Source organism: Ornithodoros turicata, unplaced genomic scaffold (genome assembly GCF_037126465.1).
Source record: "Ornithodoros turicata isolate Travis unplaced genomic scaffold, ASM3712646v1 Chromosome15, whole genome shotgun sequence".
Lineage (NCBI taxonomy): Eukaryota > Metazoa > Arthropoda > Arachnida > Ixodida > Argasidae > Ornithodoros > Ornithodoros turicata.
The window spans coordinates 699,713-720,948 of NW_026999318.1; the positions used below are offsets into that span (position 1 = coordinate 699,713).

Here is a 21,236-nt window from a genome sequence, read left to right on the forward strand (position 1 = left end):
CAAACACAAAACCTCGCATGAACAAGGAAAGGTAAGCTTAGTATAATAAGGACACGTAGAAGAAGTAGGAGCACGAAGACATGAAGGACTGACTGGTAAGAAAAAAATTAGTAGTCTACGGGGCCCGTTCGTAAGAGATTAATGACGTTCAGCCAGGTGTGCGCAGTTTCGTCAGAGGATGTGAACACTAAAAAGTGCGCTAACGAAAACACCATGCGACGGAATATGGACCAGGAGCCGACCGGTGGCTCATTTGCGTCATATATTCGTCGAGCTACCCACAGTGCGTACAACCCCAACAGGAGTAGGATGTCCAGAGGCAAATCGCATCCAGGCCTGACAGGAAGGAAGCGTATAGCACGGGAATTTAAGTAGATGTCCCTAAGCTAACACGCCTTCTCAGCGACTTCCAGGGTGCGTCATCTGAAGGGACAAATCAGCCACTCTCTCTCACCCATCCTCCTTTCACTCTTACATTTTTGCTCACTCATAGACACATTCATACGACGGGATCGACGCAGGCGGCAACTGTTGAACATGAGAGAACTGATGTTCTGAGGCTGGAACAACATAGAAGGAATAAATACATACAAAGCCTCAATTTGCCTAAGAAATTAACGATGAAAGATGAAAGTTACTGAAAAGGTTAGCCAGCTGTGACTTTCATCTTTCACCATCGTAATCCCCCCAAGACCGTGGCTTTCGGGCGCGACCTTGTTCGACTTCAGCTTCGAGCGTAGTTCAACTCTACCAAATTCGTGGCGCTGTCGAATAATATGACGTCGTTTGTTTACAAACAGGGAGAGGTCAATTGCAGGTTCTTTCGCTCATAAATCACAAACGACGCAACGGACGACTCCCGCTCAATTTGTGTTGGTATCAGGATAACGATACCGTTCATTGCGCGAGGAGGTAATTTTTATATTTTAACGTCCTTTTAAGGGCAGCTATTACGTCACCAGACGCCGTTATCTTCTTTTTTCTTTTTTTGTGTGAATCTCCAGTTTCACCGCACTAAAATCAATTTCGTCACGAATAGCAAAAGGACAACTATCAGCAATAGGCAGCAATCGGCAGCAAAATTGACAATAGTTCACGGGCCTCCGCAGAAAGACTCAACCGCGCAAACGAAAAGGAACCACAGAAAAGTCGTCACAAACACGAATGGCGGGAGCTCCGTTCGAATTCCGGATGCGAACTCCTCACACGGTGCTTCCCTGCATGAGCTGGTTAGTATGCACTGTGTCAACAAGAGCGCTTTCAAAGTACTTTTATACCCCTGTTGCAGTATGCACAGATTCGAGTTTTGAGTGGTTTAACGCGACGTGCGAAAGGAAGGGCATTGCGCCACGGGGTCTCTCCTCGTGTGGCGCGGATGTGACTCCGTTAATACCCTGGTCAACGGGAAATTCCGCGCACACCCGGTCAGCTGCCACTGTCAAGACCTCTCGGTGTTGTCACGTTCCGTCTGGCGGCTACCGGACGGTTACGAAATTAACATAATACGTCGGATTATGAAACCATGGAGTTAGCTACGTCGAAGGACGCCAAGCAGCATCCTGGGACGTCTGTTGCCACGTGTCTACTACAGTCACTGTAGAGTCTACCTTCGGACGTGTCTACTTTTCTAATATAATGGAAATACAGAAAGCTGCCGCCTAGAGCGTGAGCACCTGGCCTTTGAGCTCGAAATGACTGAAACGGTGCCAGATATAAAGCTTTAAAAGGAATATAGTGGCGCACTTCGAGGGGTGCGGTTTACGTATTGCATCATGCGGCCATTGTATCGCAAGTGGATGTAGTACAGCACGGACGGAAACAATTCAGGTCCATCGCGCGAAAGCCAGTACCTTTAATAGATGTAAAAAGCTGTCTACTTTTTTGGGTGCTGTCACAGTATGAAGGAAAAAAGAAATGTTCTTCTATAGGGCACGGTTTCACCAAGGCGGGTTCACACTTGAACCGAGATCAGACTTCCATAAAGTTGTTGTTAATCGTCGATCCCTGTTTGACCAACTCGGAACAGCGGGAGTTCCCACCAAACAAGGTCACATACCGCCGTTGGCAACACGGGGTTACTGACTAACACAAAGTTTAGGAAAGCCTAATCTCGGTTCAAGCGTTAACTGGCGCTGGTGAAACCGGACCTATGTGTCTGGCTCACTCTCCGCTTCCTGAGACAGTTTCATAATTTAGCCACGTGTTCAATGTATTCTAATTTTACGCGAATTGTTTTCCCTGTGGGCGGACACATTTTTTTCTTCATGACTTAGCTGGTGCTTGGGGAGCAGGCCTCGTCTCTAATCTCCGTATTTAAAAATTATGTAATCAATTTCAACTCACTAATCTTTTAGGGGCAATAAAAAAATATACCCACCCGCACGAGGCGACCACCAACCAAATTTTGTTGGTTTCACTGGTATGCACCTTATTTATCTTTTTTTTTTTTTTCAAAGTACGGCTAAGTTGCGTGGAACACCCCGTCTTTCTTTATACATTGCGAATGCCTTACGAAGGCTCATATGTGTAATACGCTATTCTCTGCATACTATCTTTTTCTTTTAAATATAGCTGACACAAAAGCGCACGTCCCATTTCATGCTGTTCCCGTGGACGCTATACATGTCGCGGCTTACGTGCGTCAATGTCGCGCAATCTTGAGTTTTAAGCGATTTAACCATTTTTTTAAACCGGATTTTGCAAACGTGCCAGATTTCATCATCGAGGCACGGGGAAAGTGAAAAAGGTTTAACGTCAACGTGCGTGCAACGAGGTTCCAACGAAGCTATACGGCACTATTTCGACGGGCACGATTCCGAAACCGCGCTCAAAATGACTCCCTCCTGGAAAGTTGACCCGCTGCCAGCACCGTCTTAAACTGTTTCGTTTTCTTTCTTTTTTTTCGAGAAATGCAGTATTTACCGCAGAAAATTTGCAGCTAACGCTTCCGTGGTGGTTTATACGACTCGAGCATCCATAACCACACCCACATTTATAAGCAACGTCCGCCACATAACTAGGGTACAACGAATTGCTGAATACAAAGAGTGCAGCGCACAGCGAGGCCGCGAAGCACAGAACAAGCAACTCACGTGGAACCCGGCAGCAATGTGGGAGAGCTAAGCGTCGCTCTCTGCACCGCGTGTCGGAGATTTCCGATGCACGTTAAAGAACTCCAAGTGGTCGAAATTATCCTAAGCCCTACCCTGTGGAACGTGCCGCATTGTCGTCACACAGATATAGTCTGACTTAGAGCACTGTACGGGCCGCATTTTTAGGCCCAGACCCGGCCCGGTCTTCCCTTGATTTACCCGCCCGGTCCCGGTCCGACGGCTGCATAACTTGCCCGGGCCCAGCCCGAAGGATCCCAAGTTTCCCGGCCAAAGTCCGACCTGAGCCCAAGAAATTTATAGGATACCCGGCTCGGCACAGTGTATCAGGCTATAAAATTTGATATATCAGAGGGTTAACGTAGGCTCGAGACCGACCTAGGCCCTGCAATGTACGGCCCCGGGCTCGACCGGGGCAGATAATGGTCAAACCCAAGCCCATCCCAGGCTCGCAACTGTTGCCCGGCCCACGGGCGGGGCCGGGCTCGGGTTTTCGGGTAAGCCCGAGCCCGTGCAGTGCTCTAGTCTGACTTCCCTTACGTGTAAAACAACTCCAAATTATAAGCACCTCACGCGCAACAGCCCCCGTGACGAAGTGGCATGACGTCAAGCATTGTAACGCCTTTTCGGAAATTTCCTTTTTCTTTCTTTTCTTTTTTTAGTGAACAACGTAGATTTTGTATTTAAAACTGAGTGTAGAGCCCCCCCCTCCGGTCTGTGCTAATATTTCTTCATTCTTTAGGAAGCACAACGGCGTGCAAGATGAGTGAATCTTCCTATATATCTCACGTTTAGGAAATCCAGGCGGCTCTTTCACGTCAAGGTCGTGTACCACTTACGAGACAAACTATTTTTTTTTTTTTTTTTGAATGAGGGCGACCCTAAAACCGATGATGATGATGATTGGAGCGTTTATGTCGTAAAGGTTATAGGGCGACGCGAAAGCGAGACGACACTTCATTTTCTTAGTTTATTTCGTTTGATATAGAGCGAGACGGCATGTCGCGCTCCTTTTACGTGTAATGTTGCGAGTACGATACGTGTTTCGAAGCAGGAATATAGTGTCCAGTTTCTGCCGCTTTTAGCCTTCATATCCCCCTCGTAATGTATCGTTTGCGCAGCGTTCAAAAAGAGAGGGAGAAAATGTCATCAACCTACCGCTCTGGAAACAGGGAACGTAGCAAATTGAGTGAATTTCCTCAGTCGTCGGCACTCCATTTATTCGTTGTTATTGGAGCAATGAAGCATTGAAGAATGCAATGACCCCAGTGAAGGACCCTAATGTTGAAGCAAGGCCGAGGCCTCACAAGGACCACTCGCATATTTCGATTAAAGTATTTAATGGAAAACGAGGCTGTCATACGCGAAATGTTTTCGTGAAAATGGCTCAATAGTGTACGGCTTATGCGCCGGTAAAACCTAACCATTTCATTGATTGTCAATTGCAGCACAGAAAAGAAAAGAACGAGGGGAAGTTGGCCGAAAAGCGGCTATAAAGCCCCTTTTAGCCATAATCATCATCATCATCAATTTGCGCCGTAATGTAATGAATGTGCGAGGGAAGTCCCATGCCATGCGTGCAGCTGTGCAGAAATCGACCTCTTGAGGGAGGAGGATATGTTTTTCATTATTATTATTATTCCGCGTTAGCGCCGCGAACAACTGTGGCTTGAGCGGAGTACAGACGTGGACAGATGGAGAGAAGACAGCAGGAAGGAGTGGGGGACAAGGGGGTTAGTATGCGTCCTTTGCAGACTTCAAGAGGAACTGTGCCGACATTCGTCTGGGAAGTCTGACAGAAAACCCAGGAAAAACCCCAGAGAGCACAGGATTCGAACCCGCGTCACTTCCCAGCAGTCTGAGCATGTTGTTTCTGAGCAGCATCGTGTTTTCCGGCACCATGAATGGGTGACACGCGATGATACCATTCACACGCTATCGGGGAGTGACATCTTTATTTTAAAAAAAAATCATTATGCCCGAAATACATTCCCGCAGATAACCTGCACACTGTCAATGTCAAGTCGGCCTTCTGACACAGACCTGTTCCTGCGGGCCAGGTGGCTCGAGTGAGCAGCAACGTCAACGCCCCAAACTATGCTACGCGCGGTAGTTTAGCAGACGGCGCGGCACTTTCGAATACATGGTCTCGAGTTGTTCGCACATGGCAAGATGCACTGCTTTTTCTGTGGGTTTCCTACAGGTTTTGTAGCCTTCCTCGGCGCCTTGCCGCTTGAAATACCATGCAGAACCCGTTGACGAAACTAACTACCATTGGATCCGTGGCCAGTTGGGCACGAAACGGCGCCCTGCAAACTTCGCTGCAACGGCCCTATATATTATTTATTTCAACTTTTCAGGTACGCTTATTCGAGATAACATTCTCGTAACGGCGCAATGTCCAAGATATCATACGTGCGAACTACGAAAACAATTTTGCACCATGTCGGGGGGCTTCTCGGCCCATGTCAATGCAGCGTCATGTGACTAACGTTCGACATCAGTAAATGTATCCCAAAAAATGCTGTTCAACTACGTTTAAGTTACTAAAATTATGCGTGGGACCGCGCGAATACTGTAAAAACACTTCAGTTTCCTTCGTGGATCCGGCATAGGGCACATTTTTCGCCACGGCACGCCCAGTAAACTTCGCAAATTCTTGATGCTAAATAATCGCGGTTTCATCGGTTTTGCTACGCCATATAAGTTGGAGATTACAAGCACCGCATTTTGCGAAAGCGACATTAGGTATATGCTTGTGCTGCGTAGTAGTTTTAAGCGACGACCTTGGAAACAAGCTGCGAAAATAAAGTTAGCGACTGACAGCGTGTGCCTTTAAAATTCGCGAAAATTACAGGGGCGCGCGCACATTAAACGTTTTACAGTGCATTCGTGGTTCTCGCAGGTAATAATAGTGGGTTTTGGTATATCGTACGCAAAGGCAATAGCATACGATGCACTAAGACTCTCTATTAATAATGTTAAAATTTCGCGTTTTTTTTATGAACTGCGATCACGGGACCGCGGTGGTTCACCCGTGTTTTACAATCGTACCCACTAGCTGAGCTCACCCGCGCGAAATCCTAGCGCACGATGCACCCTGTATTGAACGAATGCCTTTTTCGACGTTGCAACATACATCGTAAGAAAACAGCGCAATAGAAGCCAAACAATGTTGCCGGGTTTTAAAGGTCAATGAAGCCGTTCCTTTCTGCTTTCTTTATCGCATTATTTATCGTTCAAGCCATATATAGAGGGCAAGTCGTGTAAGGTTTCCCTTGTTGTTCGAGTGCAGACCCTAAGCACCCACGCTACGTCGCTCATAACGTTATACGTCACCATCGTCAGGCCGGTGCCATGGACGGCAGATTATACTTGTTACATCGGAGCAGTGATGGGCAGTATTTGAAGTATCAAGTACTCAGTGGCGTAGCCACGGGGGGGCTTGGGGGGGGGGGGGGGGGGCGAGCCCCCCTACCTTCCACGGACCGACCCACGCAAATTGTGCAAATCCGAGGAGAAAATAATATATGAGGAGGGGGAACCAGTGTGACGATCGCGAAAGTTCTTACAGTTCATGGCGTCTATCTAAGCAGCACTCTTGAATGGTTTTCAAAGTATGAGCTTTTCAAAATCCTTCCAATCTCGTGACACCACCTAACTGGACATGACAGCCTATACATGTAACCGTATTGTGAACGTCGAAATCGATTATTTTCGTTTTTTTTTTTACTGTATTTTGCGGTGTGCAGAAGTATTGTGTGTTGTCACACCCAGGATCAGCTGGGGAGGGGGGTTTCGTACCGAGTACCCCCCTACCTTGGAGGTTTTGCGCCTAGAAGTAGTCTGTTTTTTAAACAAGAAAGTGGATTGGGGGCTGCCGTTTTTATAGTGTAACAAGGAATACACGGATTACACCCTCACACACCCATAAATCCGGAAATAACTATTTTCCACTACCACAGCCGATTGCCTGTGCAGACGTAAATGGAAAAATTTTTGCACCTTTTACAGTTGATATTCATAGGTAAGCACTAACTGTTAGGGCTTCAGAACTAACATATGCAAAAAATTGCCTTCTAGTCAATAAAAACGTAACCACTTTATTAAATTTTGCCGCCGTCAAACGGTGGCATATGGTGCTATGCTATGCAAACGTTGGAAATGCGCTTGACGGTGCTTTACAGAACTTTTCCCTGTACTTAGTACGTTGTAAGTACATTTACGATATGGTACTCTGAACTTTACTTGAAATATAATTTTGGGTTACTTTGCCCATGACTGCATCAGAGAATGGCCCTATTTTCTGTCACGGGTGGGTTCATGAATCTAAGCTTACCTCGAGTACGGGAACGGAAACAAAGCACGAAATCACCAAAGTGTCTGGTAAAAGAATCCGGAACCGACCACTCGCCCAATGAGACGAGTGGATGAAAATAAATTCAGTTCACTCTTTTATGAACCCAGATGAGCCTCCTCAACTCTTAAATTGTTTTTATTCGTGTAACGAAGCCTGGGTCAAACGTTAAAGTGCCTTTTCTTTTAAATTGTTTCGTCGAAGAAAATTACCTTCAATTTCCTTCAATTGAGCGTTTCGAGATGATCCGTCTCGACTGGTAGCTCGAAAGACCTATTGCGGAGTCACGGCTGTTTGAGAGAATCGTGGTGTTCAGGCACGTAATAAATACAAAAAAGTTGACGAACTTGTGCCCACAACAGTGCCCATAGGCATTTCCCCCCGACTAGTCTACACTGCTTAAAAAAAAAAGAAAGAAAGGTGTACTTCAACTCATTTCTTTGCCACATACTGTAAACGTATTTTTATTCGCGATGTATTAATTTTCGCGAATCGCATTTGGGAAGTTATTCGCGAGTATTTAATTTCGCGATTCCTGGTCTGTTTCCTTTCGCGGGATAAACCGTCAAGCTGAGTTCGCGAGTACAATTTTTCGCGATTTTTTAGCGGTCGCGAAAATTAACACATCGCGAATAAAAATACATTTACAGTATATCACTGCACCTTTGGAGAGTACAATTACTCTCAAAAAGGAGTCTCCTCACTCAGTTCAGAAATATGAAATAGCTTTTTTTTTTCTTCAGAGTCAGTGTTTAGGTATCAGTCACTGAGATCCTAATTTTATTATCTTCAGGGTGGCCTTCGTAGTTGTGAAACAATAGAGACTGGAGCGGATCGCTCCGGGGGGGGGGGGGGTCGGTTTTGGACAGCATACTAGTACATGCACTGGCATCAATCGAAGCACTCGGTAACGAAATAAATTGAGGGGTGGCGGGACACAACGAAGTCCCTCTTCATCAGGCGATGCTCTTTCCCTAATATCGGTTGTATACCGACAAGCAGTAGTGTACAAAAAAAAAAAAAAAACAGTTTGGGAGCGGTTCCACGGGAACTATATATGGGGAGCGGATTTCACTTCCCCTTTTCCCAAATGCGCTACCAAAGGTACGAGTTTGGGGATTCAACCCCCTTCCACCCCAGGACTACGTCAATGGCCGCGAGGCACGATGAAACGAAATAAAAATAATAAGACAAGCTCGCCAATCTGGCAACACAAATCTGTGACGTTACCGCGCGGCGTGGCCAAAAAAAAAAAAAAAATCGGGAAGGGGAACATTCATTGGGGGGAGATGACTTCACCCTCGTGTTCCCACTCCCGAATGCACTACCAAAGCTAGTTTCGAGGGGGGGGGGGTTGAATCCCCTCAAGGCTCCCTCTGGCTACGCCAACGAGTCCAGTATATGCTCACAGTGAGGTCCGAAGGTGCAGATTCTCAACCAGAGTTATCAGACCTGATGTACAGATGATATTGTGACGAACAAAATAGTACCTCGTATGTGGAGCGCTGACACCTGTCGTACTTAATACTATTGTTACCTCGTTACACGTTGCGTCAGCGGCACGGTGTAACTGAGACTTTCCGAGGAGGTGTACACTCCCCCCTGAAAGTTCCGAAATTGCCCAACACAGCTGGGCTATCAGTAAATATACCCATAGACACATGTATCCATAAACATAAATATACCCCCCCCCCCCGGAAGCTCGGTTACCCCCAGAGGTAATTACTGCTTGTTCGAAGCCCATACACATGCGCCGTGTCACATCATAATTTCCAAATGTATGAAGATGAACGTACTGCCAACATGCCCCACGCAAGATTAAATATTTTTTTGGTATTACAGTGCATTCGCTCGCAGCTCACACACTGGATGCGACAAGCGCTGCATAACATCCCACGGTTGTAAAGTGTGCTTGCTTGCGACCAGCATCTCCACAGAGAATGAAGTGACCATGTAGCGTCTAAATTCAACGCACGAAGTGGTATGAGAGAGAAATAAACACAAACACGACCGAATGCCGGCGAGGGTCGTTCAAAGCACCCGGCTGACGTGAACCGAGGATTCCCTCCACTCATGACGCAGGTTATGTTGACAGATGAGGATAAACACAAGACACTGACAGTTTTCTTAAACATGAAGCCACGCAGTATTGAAACCCTATTCCCAAACGTTACGCTTTCGTGTAAGCAGGAGGAGACCACCATCACTTGAATCTCGCCGGACGCACACTTGTGTTTACGAGTGTGTGCTGCCCCGAGTTTATATGCCCGCGGCCTTTCATCTGAACGTCAATATTACGCACAATGCACGAATCGATGCACGAAAATATATTAATACTTTCGTCGTTCATAATACAGCACAAACCAAAATAGATCGGAGTGTTTCAAGCAAGCAAGCACCGGATTGATTGGTATACCTGACTGACGGCCGCGTCGGCGTGCAATTTCGATGTTGTGTAGAGCCGCGAAATCGCATAGCATTCTTCGCAACGGCGCATGCAATTTTTTGAGCGAGGACGTGTATCTACTTCCCACAACAAACCGGCAGACGGGCACCCTTACCTCTGTTTTTGTAATTCGATGTCTGGCCAACTTGACGACGGCAAAGTTTCCCTTGCCGATTGTCCTTTCGATGTCATACAATCCAACCCGAATCGGGCCTTTCACTTTCACAGCCATGCCCATGGTCAAATTGTGATCCGCAAAGGCAAAGAAATGGCCCAGTGGGGCCAAGTCTGCCTCCACACACACACTCGCTCGTCGGTGGCCACCGACATGCCCAACAGCTTCATCCACGGCACGACGGGAAAACAGAAAACATACAAACAAACATCACGGGAATGACGTCAGCATCGCTCTCATCACTTGGGTGACGCACTTCCCCTACGCAAAGCTGGCAAGCGCCAAAACGCCAAAACATCCCTAGCTAGGGAACGAGTTGCTCGTTTTTTCGCCCAGATCGAGGATTGAGCTCATTCGAGATACACTCACCGGAGATTTGTGGCTCCTTGTTAATCTGTATAAAACAAAGATTCATTCAACATGCGAGCGAGGATGCATCCGATGGTAACCTGTGGTGCCACAAAAAAGGAACTCGAGTAGGATGTATGCGCCTTCAAGTACGGCCCGTAAGTTATAGCTATCCGCGGAAGAATTATTCTGCCATAAACTGTGCACCAAAATGAGTTTGATTTGATATTCATTCGTTCCTTTGCCGCATACGTCCCTATAATTCGTACTCCCCGAGCACGTGAAAAGGTCATCGTGACAAAGTGACGTTGAGATGCGCGGGTGGAATCAGCTGTGGTGCGAAGATGACTGCCAAGAAACCTCGTAGATCTCCCCGAGACCGTTTCTCGTCGAACTAGGGACTTTTTACGCATTGTCTAGGGAACTTGGAACACGCGTGTTCATCGATCGTCTGTTTCATTCATGGACAGCGTGAAGGATAACTTGCATTTAAAAAAAAAAAGGCTCCTAGCAGCACAGACGGCCTTTAGAGAACATGAGTGCCAGTGGCGTACCTCACTACATGAAACTTTCGAGAATAATTTAGGAGCCGTGAAAAGTTATAATTCGACACGAAATTGAATCCGATAATCCATTGCGGATGTACTTTATCTTTGCTAACACTTTCATTTAACGTGCGTGCATCTTCTTTCCGTGCGGTACGTGTAAAAGAAAAAAAAAAAGAAAGAAGAAATCCCGAGAAACACGTACCAAAGGCAGACATGACAAGATCATAGTGACGTACTGAGTATATTTTAAAAACCTTTATGCATAGTGAAACAAAGTATGTGCAAACATTCATCAATGGTGGACATTTCCCCAGCAGACAGCAAAACAAGGCACACACATCACCGAAAGGGGTAACACTTTATAGGTAGGGTATGACTTTTTCAGGTAAACACCTTTACTGGTTCGAAAAAGAAAGCGTTTTTTTTTTTTTTTTTAATATGTAATTTGTGGTGAAATCAGGTGCTACTGATACATTTTGGGTTCTATAGTCTTTTTTTTTTGCTTTCTGTCCAGCAAGCCGCCTGCGGTTAATGTGCATATCCCATCCTATGCCTCGTCAAACATACATACCTTGTGATTCATAGGAGCCAGCACCACGTGCATGTTGTAACACAAAATGTGTGTGTGTTTTTACGCCGCTGTCGGTTGAATGTGGCTTATGGCCGTCATTTTCTTCATAAAGTTAGAAAACCCAACTCATCGAATTGTTCGGTTTGTGCAACGGTGGAGAATAGTGAGCATATTATAATGCACTGCACTAGGTATGCATCTCAAAGAGCTACCCTGAAAGCTACACTTGCTCGACTAGACAGCAGTGCCTTTAGTATAGCGAAGGTGTTGGGACTTTGGGCACCGAACACGAGGGATGCTGCCTTGGCGGCACTTGTGAAATTTGTTCAGAGTAGTAGGATGGACACCACCTTTTAGGATCGTCTGTGCACGATCTTGTGATAATTGTGAATAGTGGACTTCTAGTGAACATGTGAATAGTGAATAATTGTGAATAGCAGACTGCTAGTGAACATGTGAATAGTGGAGTTCTGAATAGCGAACATGTGCCTAGTGAATAGCGAACTTGCGAGTAGAACACATGGAAGCATTTTTTGGGAGTGGGGGGGTGGGGTCGGGGTGAGAATTTATGTTAGGAGTAGCAGAACAAGTCAGAAGACCAGTTCAATTTCTCCATTTTTTTTCCGTTACAAACAAACAAACAAACACAAAATGTGTTCCGCATACTTGTTGCAATCACGTACACACATTCGTATTAATCGCTCTAGTAAATAGTGCGCATGATAGGTGGTAAAACCTGATACATGACTGGAATTTGGGGTGAAATCGGGTTTAACCTCGGCCGATCCTAAACCAATTCAGGAGTGAATAAATCCGGGGAAATCTGGGTTTTACCCACAAAAAGCAAGACCCCATGGTGTGACTTGTTTGGGTTCAATGTCTTTCTCGGATTCTGGGGGGAATCAGGTGCTATTTTGAAACCTGAAATTCGGGGTAAAATCGGGTGCTATTAATACAATCTGGTGTTGTTGGGTACTCTTTTTCTGTCCAGCATGCGACATCTAGTTAGAGGTGCACATGTTGGTCGAATGTGCGTTCATAGTGACTTGTAGTCACAAACACCACATGACGTAACATTAAATGTGCTTCGCATAGTTTATTGTTGCACTCAGATGGTATTTTCATCAGATGTGTTCGCAGATTGCTACCAATCATGTACGTGATACACGACACAACACAATACGTGATCGGAATTCGGGAAGGAATAGGGTTTAACCCAAATTTGTCTGAAACGAATTCAGGAGGGAAGTATCGGGTTTCACCCAAAAAAAGTCAGACCCTATTTTTAAGTTGCGAATGTAAAATGCTATAAAATATAGAATGTACATCCCTTGCGTGCCATTACAGTTCCATGGACACACTGCAAAATTACGTGATATTACACAACAATAAACGTTCACGAATCGAACAGCAGCAGGCAAGTATACAAGAACTTTGTGTGGTACAAAATTAGAATAGAAATAAGAGTGAAATGTCTCCCTGAAATGCAATTGAGCCGACATTGTTCTCCCTGAGATGGCCACATTTTCGATAAAATCTGCACGTTTCTCTGTACGGATCCTTCTTTTGTTGAGTTGACATGAGCTAAAATGACAACAAACAAAACTAATTTCTTTCGAGGGTACATATTTGTACTAGCTACAGCTGGAGAATATACATTTTATAGATGTTTATGGAATGTGCTGTGTTTTGTCGAATCAATATACAAAATAAGCGATATGAACTGTACCCCAAGCAACAACGTGCATATTTCAGGCAAAAGCCAATAGCTGTAGGGTGGAAAGAGTGCATCTAATGTTTCATGGAAAGGACAACCGCAACATCCCAGGTAGGCCTCCGAACTCCACCCACCCTCCTGCCTGATTTTCTTGCAAAAATTCTACAATGTGGATCTCAACTACGTTCTGCTTTATACACCTTCCCACTGTGGTGTGGGATGAACCCTCAGAGAGTAATTGACAGTACAAAAAAAAATATTCAGCTTTAATTTTTTTATAGCATTCAGAGTTTTGACGATGTTTGGAACATAATTTTGTGGCACATGGTTGTTTGCACACTACTATGGTAATAAATACAAATGCTACCCTTCCCCTGAAAAAAAAAAAGTGGTAGTTTTGAAATTTCATGAAAAAAAAGTGAATAATGAAATTATGATTCACACTAAGTGCTCTGCTGGTTTTCATTTTTACACAATCAGGTATGCAATACTCAGACATACCAGATATCTGTCTTCTTTCCCTGTCAATAGACATCTGTATTCTTCAAAATTTACTTGCTATTCGTATTTGCACATGGCTGGCAAGAGCACCATGCTTTTGCATGAAGCACACATTTTATAAAGCCGCAAAGAAGAGCAGTTTCTGTTAAAATATTGGCGGCTTGTGTCCTGCGGTTCTTCCCTTAACACTTCCTTGTGTGTTTAAAGCCTTGTCTACAACATATTTAAGTGTGTTCACACTAGGATTCCTCAGGTATACCACAAAAGAAAATATCAATTCAAGAGTACTGGTTACTAGCACACAACCAGCGCTATAGAACCTAGCGACACAAGAACAGTCGCTAGGTTCCGATCCCTATGGCAGCATGTGTGGATGCAGTAATCTTCATATGTGCTGTGTAACTTAATGTTCATGTCACAACAATGCTGATGCAAGATCAGGCAAAATGCCTAAAAGCTATTACATGCAGAGTGAATGGGAACAGTGGTTCCCTTTTTAAGTAACAATTATATCACCCGATAGCAGCTAACTATTTAAGAAATATATGTAATATATAGTATATGCCATGTATTACTTTTTCTTAGTCGAAATAAGATACCTCAGCACACACAGAAACAAATGTGGCGCATAAGATGGCGCAAATTCACTGCAGACATCGAAGCGTGTACTGTCATCTTACGTTACTGTATGCTGACACATACCTACTGCATCACAATTATAAAAATCTCACAAACATAACAATACTAGATGGCTAGTCCTGTAAAACTTTAAAAATCTCCGCCTCGCAAAAGAAAATCTGAGGCCATCACAACAAATGCAAACATATTACTCCATATTAACAAAACAGCTCATAAATCTGCTACATAAACCAGACTATAGGTCGACATTCTTTTTCCCAAAAAATTTAGGCATGGAAAATTGTCCTGTTTTGTTGTTTAAAAAAAACTGTCCACGAGTCGGTCAATAGGCAATGCTTTTTCTTTTTTCGTTTGCTCTTCTTTTCTACTTCACAGAATTGACCTATAATCCTGTTTATGTGGTAACGCAAAGTGTCTTTTCTATGCACTAACACATATCGCAAAGACAAAAATAACAGACATATGACACTTCAACACATGTAGTCACAAAATGCACCCTAAATACAGCTAGTAAAGCAATGTCACGAAACAAAGATAAAAGTGTGCGTGATACATTACTAATGGACACGTGACAATCTCGCGCAAGTTTTATCAACTCAAGTTACAGGGGGAGGGTTGGTAGGAATGTCATCTGTACAGACAACAGTGGCAAGAGCATAACTAGAGCCTGAAGTTTTCGGGAAATATTTTTTTCGAAATTCGGGGGGTTAAAATCGGGTAAATAAAGGTGTGCACTAAATTCATGCGAATTCGGGTGGAAAAACTTCCAGTATGCTAAATTTGGGGAGAAATCGGGCTCAGCTACTCAAACTAACTGTAGTGGTTTGGTACAAACGGTGATGTAACTGCATTTGCTGCCAAACAATTAAGTTAGTGCCTTCCTATAGATGTCCCAGTGAGGGCAGTTTGCCAGGTAAAAATCGGGTTTCACCTAAATAGGCAACCTTCAATTCGGGGTGCAAATTCGGGGAAGAATCGGGAAAAACCCTAAAACTCCAGGCTCTAAGCATAACGTGCAAAGTTTGCAAATCCAACGAAAGTCGCATCCTAATGTAGAGTGACAATCTCAGAAACACGAAACCCCACCCTCGTCCGTCGCCCATCGGTAATCCCTCCTTGATCCTGACCTTCAGGGTGAGCCGCACCCACACATACATGTGACGAATGTGCACACATTGACTCGAAAGAATGAAAAAAAATATTTCCACTAAAACTTTATCTTTTGACATGTACTTTACGTCTTTCTGTAACTGTAAGGAAGGTGTGCTTGAGACTTTTCTGAATGGTATCAGATTGCGCGATGTTTGTCAACCTCAACGCTCACGTCATTTTTTTTTTTAAATCAGGTCCCACGTGAGCAAATGCCAGGTACACGAATACTGACGGTGGTGTAGATAAGGCACCAGATCAGACTTTGAGCATATGTAGAAATGAATATGATATCCTGAAGATCAGTTTGGAACAAACCATGAAGTTCGCTGAATTTTTGGGGGGCACTTGAGTCCATGTCCTTGCATGTGCACAAGGCACAACACTAAACACCCATCTTTCTCACTTCTGTTGCTCACAAAATCAAGCGTAAAGCAGTCCAAAAATTTAACTACAGCAAGCTGTACTGAAATAGGAACCCAGAGACACGGAACAATAAGGCCAACACAGAACAAATTGTCTCTTGTATCGTCCTTATTGCTCTACGTCTCTGAATCCTGATTTCAGTATGCACCAGCTCGTCTGCATCCCTTCCCTTTTCTAACAGTCTACGGATGTCTGACAATGACAATGACGACAACGGCCATTGAGTGCTTGTCATTGTCTGTGTCTTGTTCGCCGTTCGTATGACGAGCTTACCAAAAATTAAGCATTTCTTCGAAAATTCTTTGCACAGCCAGTTAAAACACTGATGCCTATCCCTCCTGCAGGCAGAAAAAAAAAAAAAAAGTGTGCTTCCTGTGTTTCAGATGAACACAAGATGCTAAGTGGATGTGTTGAATGCGCAGTGCTTGTATTAGAGGCTGAATTTGCACTTTGGCACGCATACACACCACGGTGAAGCAGCAACGGTGACATAAGCATATGTATCATACTGTTCTGCTTGTGGACTATGCTTGAGCACCTCCATAAATGTATTCTAACAGGAAAACATGTCCAGATGTGGACCGAACTTTTTCCAAAAATTAACTTCAATGCCACTTTTCACTTTCAGAGTATTTTTTTTTTCCAAAGATTCAAAAGCATCAAACCACACAGTGCTGCCACTGTACTGCCTCCAGGACTTGTTCAAGTTTGGTACATATTCCAAAGCCTATTATAAAATACCACATGATGAATACACTAAGGCTTATGTTTCACTGTTGGTTTCTCCGACCGGTAGGACATTTGCTTTTTCTTTTGGGGAGAGAAAGCTTTTGGTCTTTGTAGAATATACACAAGATGTGTCCTGTCACAGATTCTTTTTGCCACCTAGTAGTACAGTATAATGATTGTTCAGGAATGTAAGATGCATATTTTTTCGAGGTCTGCGCAACCTTCACAGCCTTCTACATGCTCTTCAGTCATGTTATGCAAACATGGACTTGGCTTAAGTAAAGACAATGCAGCATAACGCATTGAACAGTTGCGCTTTCCTGCGTTCAGGGTATAGAGGTTTCACAGCTTTTAGGGATTTAATGAAAGCCTAACAACTTCTAGGAGAAACGAATAATGAAATTTACACTTATTGGACAGCGTATGCTGTTTCTACTATGTCACGCCCACTAGGCAATGCTAGACACCACAATTACTGAGTGGGCCCGTTTCTGAAACCTCGGGAGCAGCTGGATACCCGGTGTGTTCTGTGTGGATCTTATTTTTTTCAGGGCAATACAGTGTGATAAACTTCCTAAGAATTTCTCTGCATTCTCACAAGCCTCATACAATACACAATCATGGTTTGATGCTTTGCACTTTCTTCTTGGAGCATTGACTACGAGCATAGCAATGGTTCAAACCTGGGCATTAAACGTGACAATTTAAGCCCCAAGCATTTCAGCGGTGGACAATTAACATTTATGCAAAGTGATATTTACAAATCTGCGGGATTCTTACAAATCCGCGGGATTCCGTGGGGAAGAGAAAACAAGCAAAAGAATGCTACAGCATTCTCCCAACACTGCTTACCGGCTTGTCCTGCACGATTTTCTAGCCTTCTGCAACTTTTCAGCACGCAAAGACAAGTTCAGTGACAATTTCCCTCTGGGTGTTCCTGTCATTAAACTTTCTTCTGTCACAGCACGTTCAGCCATGCAAGTGCCAGCAGTATTACAGCGGCATCTGATAGGGTTTACCCCGCAAAGATGTTGGAGACTGATTGTAATCCTTACATAATTCTGTAATATACTCAATATTCAGAAAAAAAAATTAAAACAAATAAAAACGCAGTTCGCAGGGAAACAGCAGCTTATGGGAGACACGGTACATTCCGCGGAATCATGAAAAGCTAGGGGGATTCAATTATTTATTTATGTATTTCATAGTACCCCAAGTGTCCTAATGGACATTACATACATGTTATGTCCATGTTACAATGGACATCACATGATAATGTTATGCTAAAGATAAGCAGAACATTCTTTAACATAATTTCAGACTGTGGACGCTAAATCTCATATCCTGGATTTCTACTTTACAAGTCGCATCTCCCAGCACGTTCAGGATGATGATGTCACTCCGGCGCCATAGAAACAGTCTTGAAATGACACACCACGTTCAGGTCAAACTAGCTTCACACAGCGTGACACAACTTCAAACATTCTTTCTCAAATCCAAAAGGAATGGAAGGGAATCAACATATATTCTCTCTCGTGAAGAAGTGTGGTCCTAGCTGTGGATACCGAAGAGATGTTGACATTGTATGCCATTTCTTTCTGACTTGCTCTTCGGTGGCCGAAGAAATCCCTTCATGGTCATGGTCATGAGGCAGAAATTGAGCTTACAGAGCAGGCAGCCACCGAAGCACCTACAATGAATGAAGCCACGATCACAAAACTGGTTGCTGCAAGCAAAGACAGCACATTTGACGTAGTACTATATGGGTTATTCAAGCTAAAGTCGAATAAAACATGCGCTTTTGTAGCTTCACTTGTAGTACACTGCAATCCCATTAATTCTTTCAGATAATTTGAACTGGTGTTTATCCGAACAAGATTGCCCGACTCTGTTCAGAGTTGCCCGGCCGTGCGCAGCCCTGTGTGCAGCTGCAGTGTCGAGTAGATATTTACTCGTTAAGTGTCAGTGGAATCTCTCTAAACGGAACCTCGAGGGATCTGGAAAATATGTCCCGTTTATGGGGAGTTCCATTTACTGAGTTATGCGTGAGATCTTAAATGGTGTAATTTCCAGGAGTGCAGAAGCTGTAAGCAGTCTTTATGCACATTGCTGCATCAAAGACAAGGAATACACACACAACTTTCAACTTTATTTATTTACATTTATTTTTATTTATTCTAGTCCTCATTGAGGTGTTCCACCTTCACACAAACAACTGGCCCATTTATTGGGATATTCTGACTTTGGGCACGCTTTATCCACAGTAGCAAGCATTTTTCAAGCTCTTCGTAGTCACTGAGTCCAAGTCTTTTTCTTTGCTGTCCAAATCATGAAGCACTAAAGACATCATGTCGCTTGCCCTTTTTGCTAAGAATTCTTGTTAGCGTAGTTTTTCGCATGCCTTACTTCAGCTCAAGCGCAGTTTTTCTGTAGCAACCACTCTCAAAATTGTTGATAACTTCGATCCTACTTTGAAGATCAAGAGCACAATGTGCGCACTTCTGTGATGCCGTTGGAAAAATTACACTTACTACTGTAAATGTACTAATCCTAATCATGGCCGTACCGGAGGAAGAGAGCTCAAGCTGCGATGCGCGTTGCGATGATGCTTTGAAATGTTCAGTCAGTTCTGTTATCGGTTCAGTTTACCAAGTGGTGTAAACATTTTTGTTCCGTTTCATGAGAAAACTTTTGCATCGCATAAATACGAATCCAAACAACCTCGCGGCTGTTGTTCCGTTAAATCAGTAATCATAAGGTCCTTACTTACGGAAGAGATACTTGTACCAGAGGAAAGAAAAACAAAGAGCGAATCACCATAATGGTATGTGCAAATGCACGGAACGATGCCACTTACTCGTAGTGGGCAAAGCAAGTAAGCCTCACTGTTTTAAGGCGATCAAGAACCTTCCTGTTGAGAACACAGCTAACAGAAAGGTGTGGATGACAGCCAGGATTTTCTCGAATCGGGTTGGTGATATTCGCGTTTGTGGGGTTCATGACCCTTGAGTTCCGGCTGAACAAAATTAATGCAAGCTCGCGTAAGATTATTTTCTGCTGTGAGTTATTGGTACTTGCCTAAGAAAAGATTTTGGAATGAATAAGTCTCTCATAATTCCTGCATCGCATGGCCGCGTGAACATGCAGCAAGGCCTAGCAAGTCATGACACATCTCTGATGATGCTAGTATGCGATGTCAATGCATCAAGCCCCTCATTAAGACAGCTCCAGGTTGTATACCAAGTTGCAACCTTGAACTTCCCTGACTTTTCCAGGTTTTCACTGACTATTTAAAGTGAATCCCCTGACCAAGACAAAAGGGAACTGTGTGCCTGTTGCTACATTTTGATACCCCCTGGATCTCTCATAAAACAGATCATATGTTGAGTATTAATGAGGCTGCCCTACTTTTCTGAGCTTGTCGCATTGGCGAATTGAAATGACGACGACAATGTTGCTCCTGTGTGGCCACTCAACCACTGATCGGCACTCGCAGTTCGCTGTGCATCGCCACAGCAGTTGTCTGCAATTTTCCCTGATTTCTGCTGCTTTTTTTTGCAAATTGCCGGACAGACCCAAGACTTTTCCAATCACATGAAAATTCCTCGACAATTCACAGTTTTCCAGGCTGGTAGACACCCTGAGCTCCCAATAGTTCCAACTCCACCTTTATTCTAATGAATCTTTGGTCCCCTTCGCGTGTGAATTCACAGGACTGCACTGTATAAAGAGGTCATTTCAAAGTGACTCTCATTTGCAGGCAGCTACAAAAAATGGTGGAGTAGGCTACTGACAACTGTGCAGAAGGGAGAAGGAAGCAATCTAGAACGTCACAATCTAGGACGTCAGTAATCCAGAAGATGTGGGTTAGAGTCCTACAGCTGGCTAACCTTTTCAATGACTTTCATCTTTCACAAAACGTCAAATTTTGGATGTGATTTTTGTGCGCGCTATGCATTATTGACATCTGGCCGGTTTCACATCAGTTCAGGCATGGAGGTCCCATCGCCCTCCTGGATTTTCATTATTTTTTTTATATTCAGAAGCTCATCGAACATGATGATTAACAGCGGTAAAACAAATAATTTCTACCAAATAGTTTTCGTGCAAAAAAAATTGAGAAAATCTGGCCCTGAACTCGAGTGTGTCAGCTTTGACGTGTATGCATGTGTATATCTCCTGAGTTTTAAAAGATATTGTAGTGAATTTTTTTATGCTTTAGTATGCGTACAGGCGAGCAGTCAGAGCGCAAATTTTGGCGCGCAGTGAAAAATGGCGAACATGCTCTCTCGCGCAGTTTTGTTCCAACTTCGATGCGTGATTTCTCTGGCTGTAGATGTCCCTCATTACCATACTTGGTATCAGTTCACTCAGCTTTTAATGCTCTTTCATGTACATATCTATTGTGTGTATCCCTCCTACAGGCATCAGCTGAAACAGGCATATGTTTAGGCACATTTAGAAAAAACAAGGATTTTGTGGATCCATTTCTCGAGAAGGCCCCTTTTGATTTCATTTAT

General features: G+C 44.0%; 2 protein-coding genes across 3 annotated transcripts in view; both read right to left on the bottom strand.

Annotated features, from left to right (window-relative positions):
• The window catches only part of LOC135372421 (serine/threonine-protein kinase SIK2-like), a 103,062-nt gene extending 92,781 nt beyond the window's left edge, over positions 1-10,281 (bottom strand). The window contains exon 1 of the mRNA XM_064606036.1: positions 10,029-10,281. Within this exon, the coding sequence (XP_064462106.1) occupies positions 10,029-10,151 (123 nt within the window). The 5' untranslated portion in view covers positions 10,152-10,281. The remainder of the gene's footprint in view (positions 1-10,028) is intronic.
• A 943-nt stretch (positions 10,282-11,224) lies between these two features.
• The window catches only part of LOC135372509 (putative ankyrin repeat protein RF_0381), a 72,696-nt gene continuing 62,684 nt past the window's right edge, over positions 11,225-21,236 (bottom strand). For both annotated transcript variants that reach the window (XM_064606111.1, XM_064606112.1), the window contains exon 8: positions 11,225-18,406. In XM_064606111.1, the coding sequence (XP_064462181.1) occupies positions 18,380-18,406 (27 nt within the window). In that variant the 3' untranslated portion in view covers positions 11,225-18,379. The remainder of the gene's footprint in view (positions 18,407-21,236) is intronic.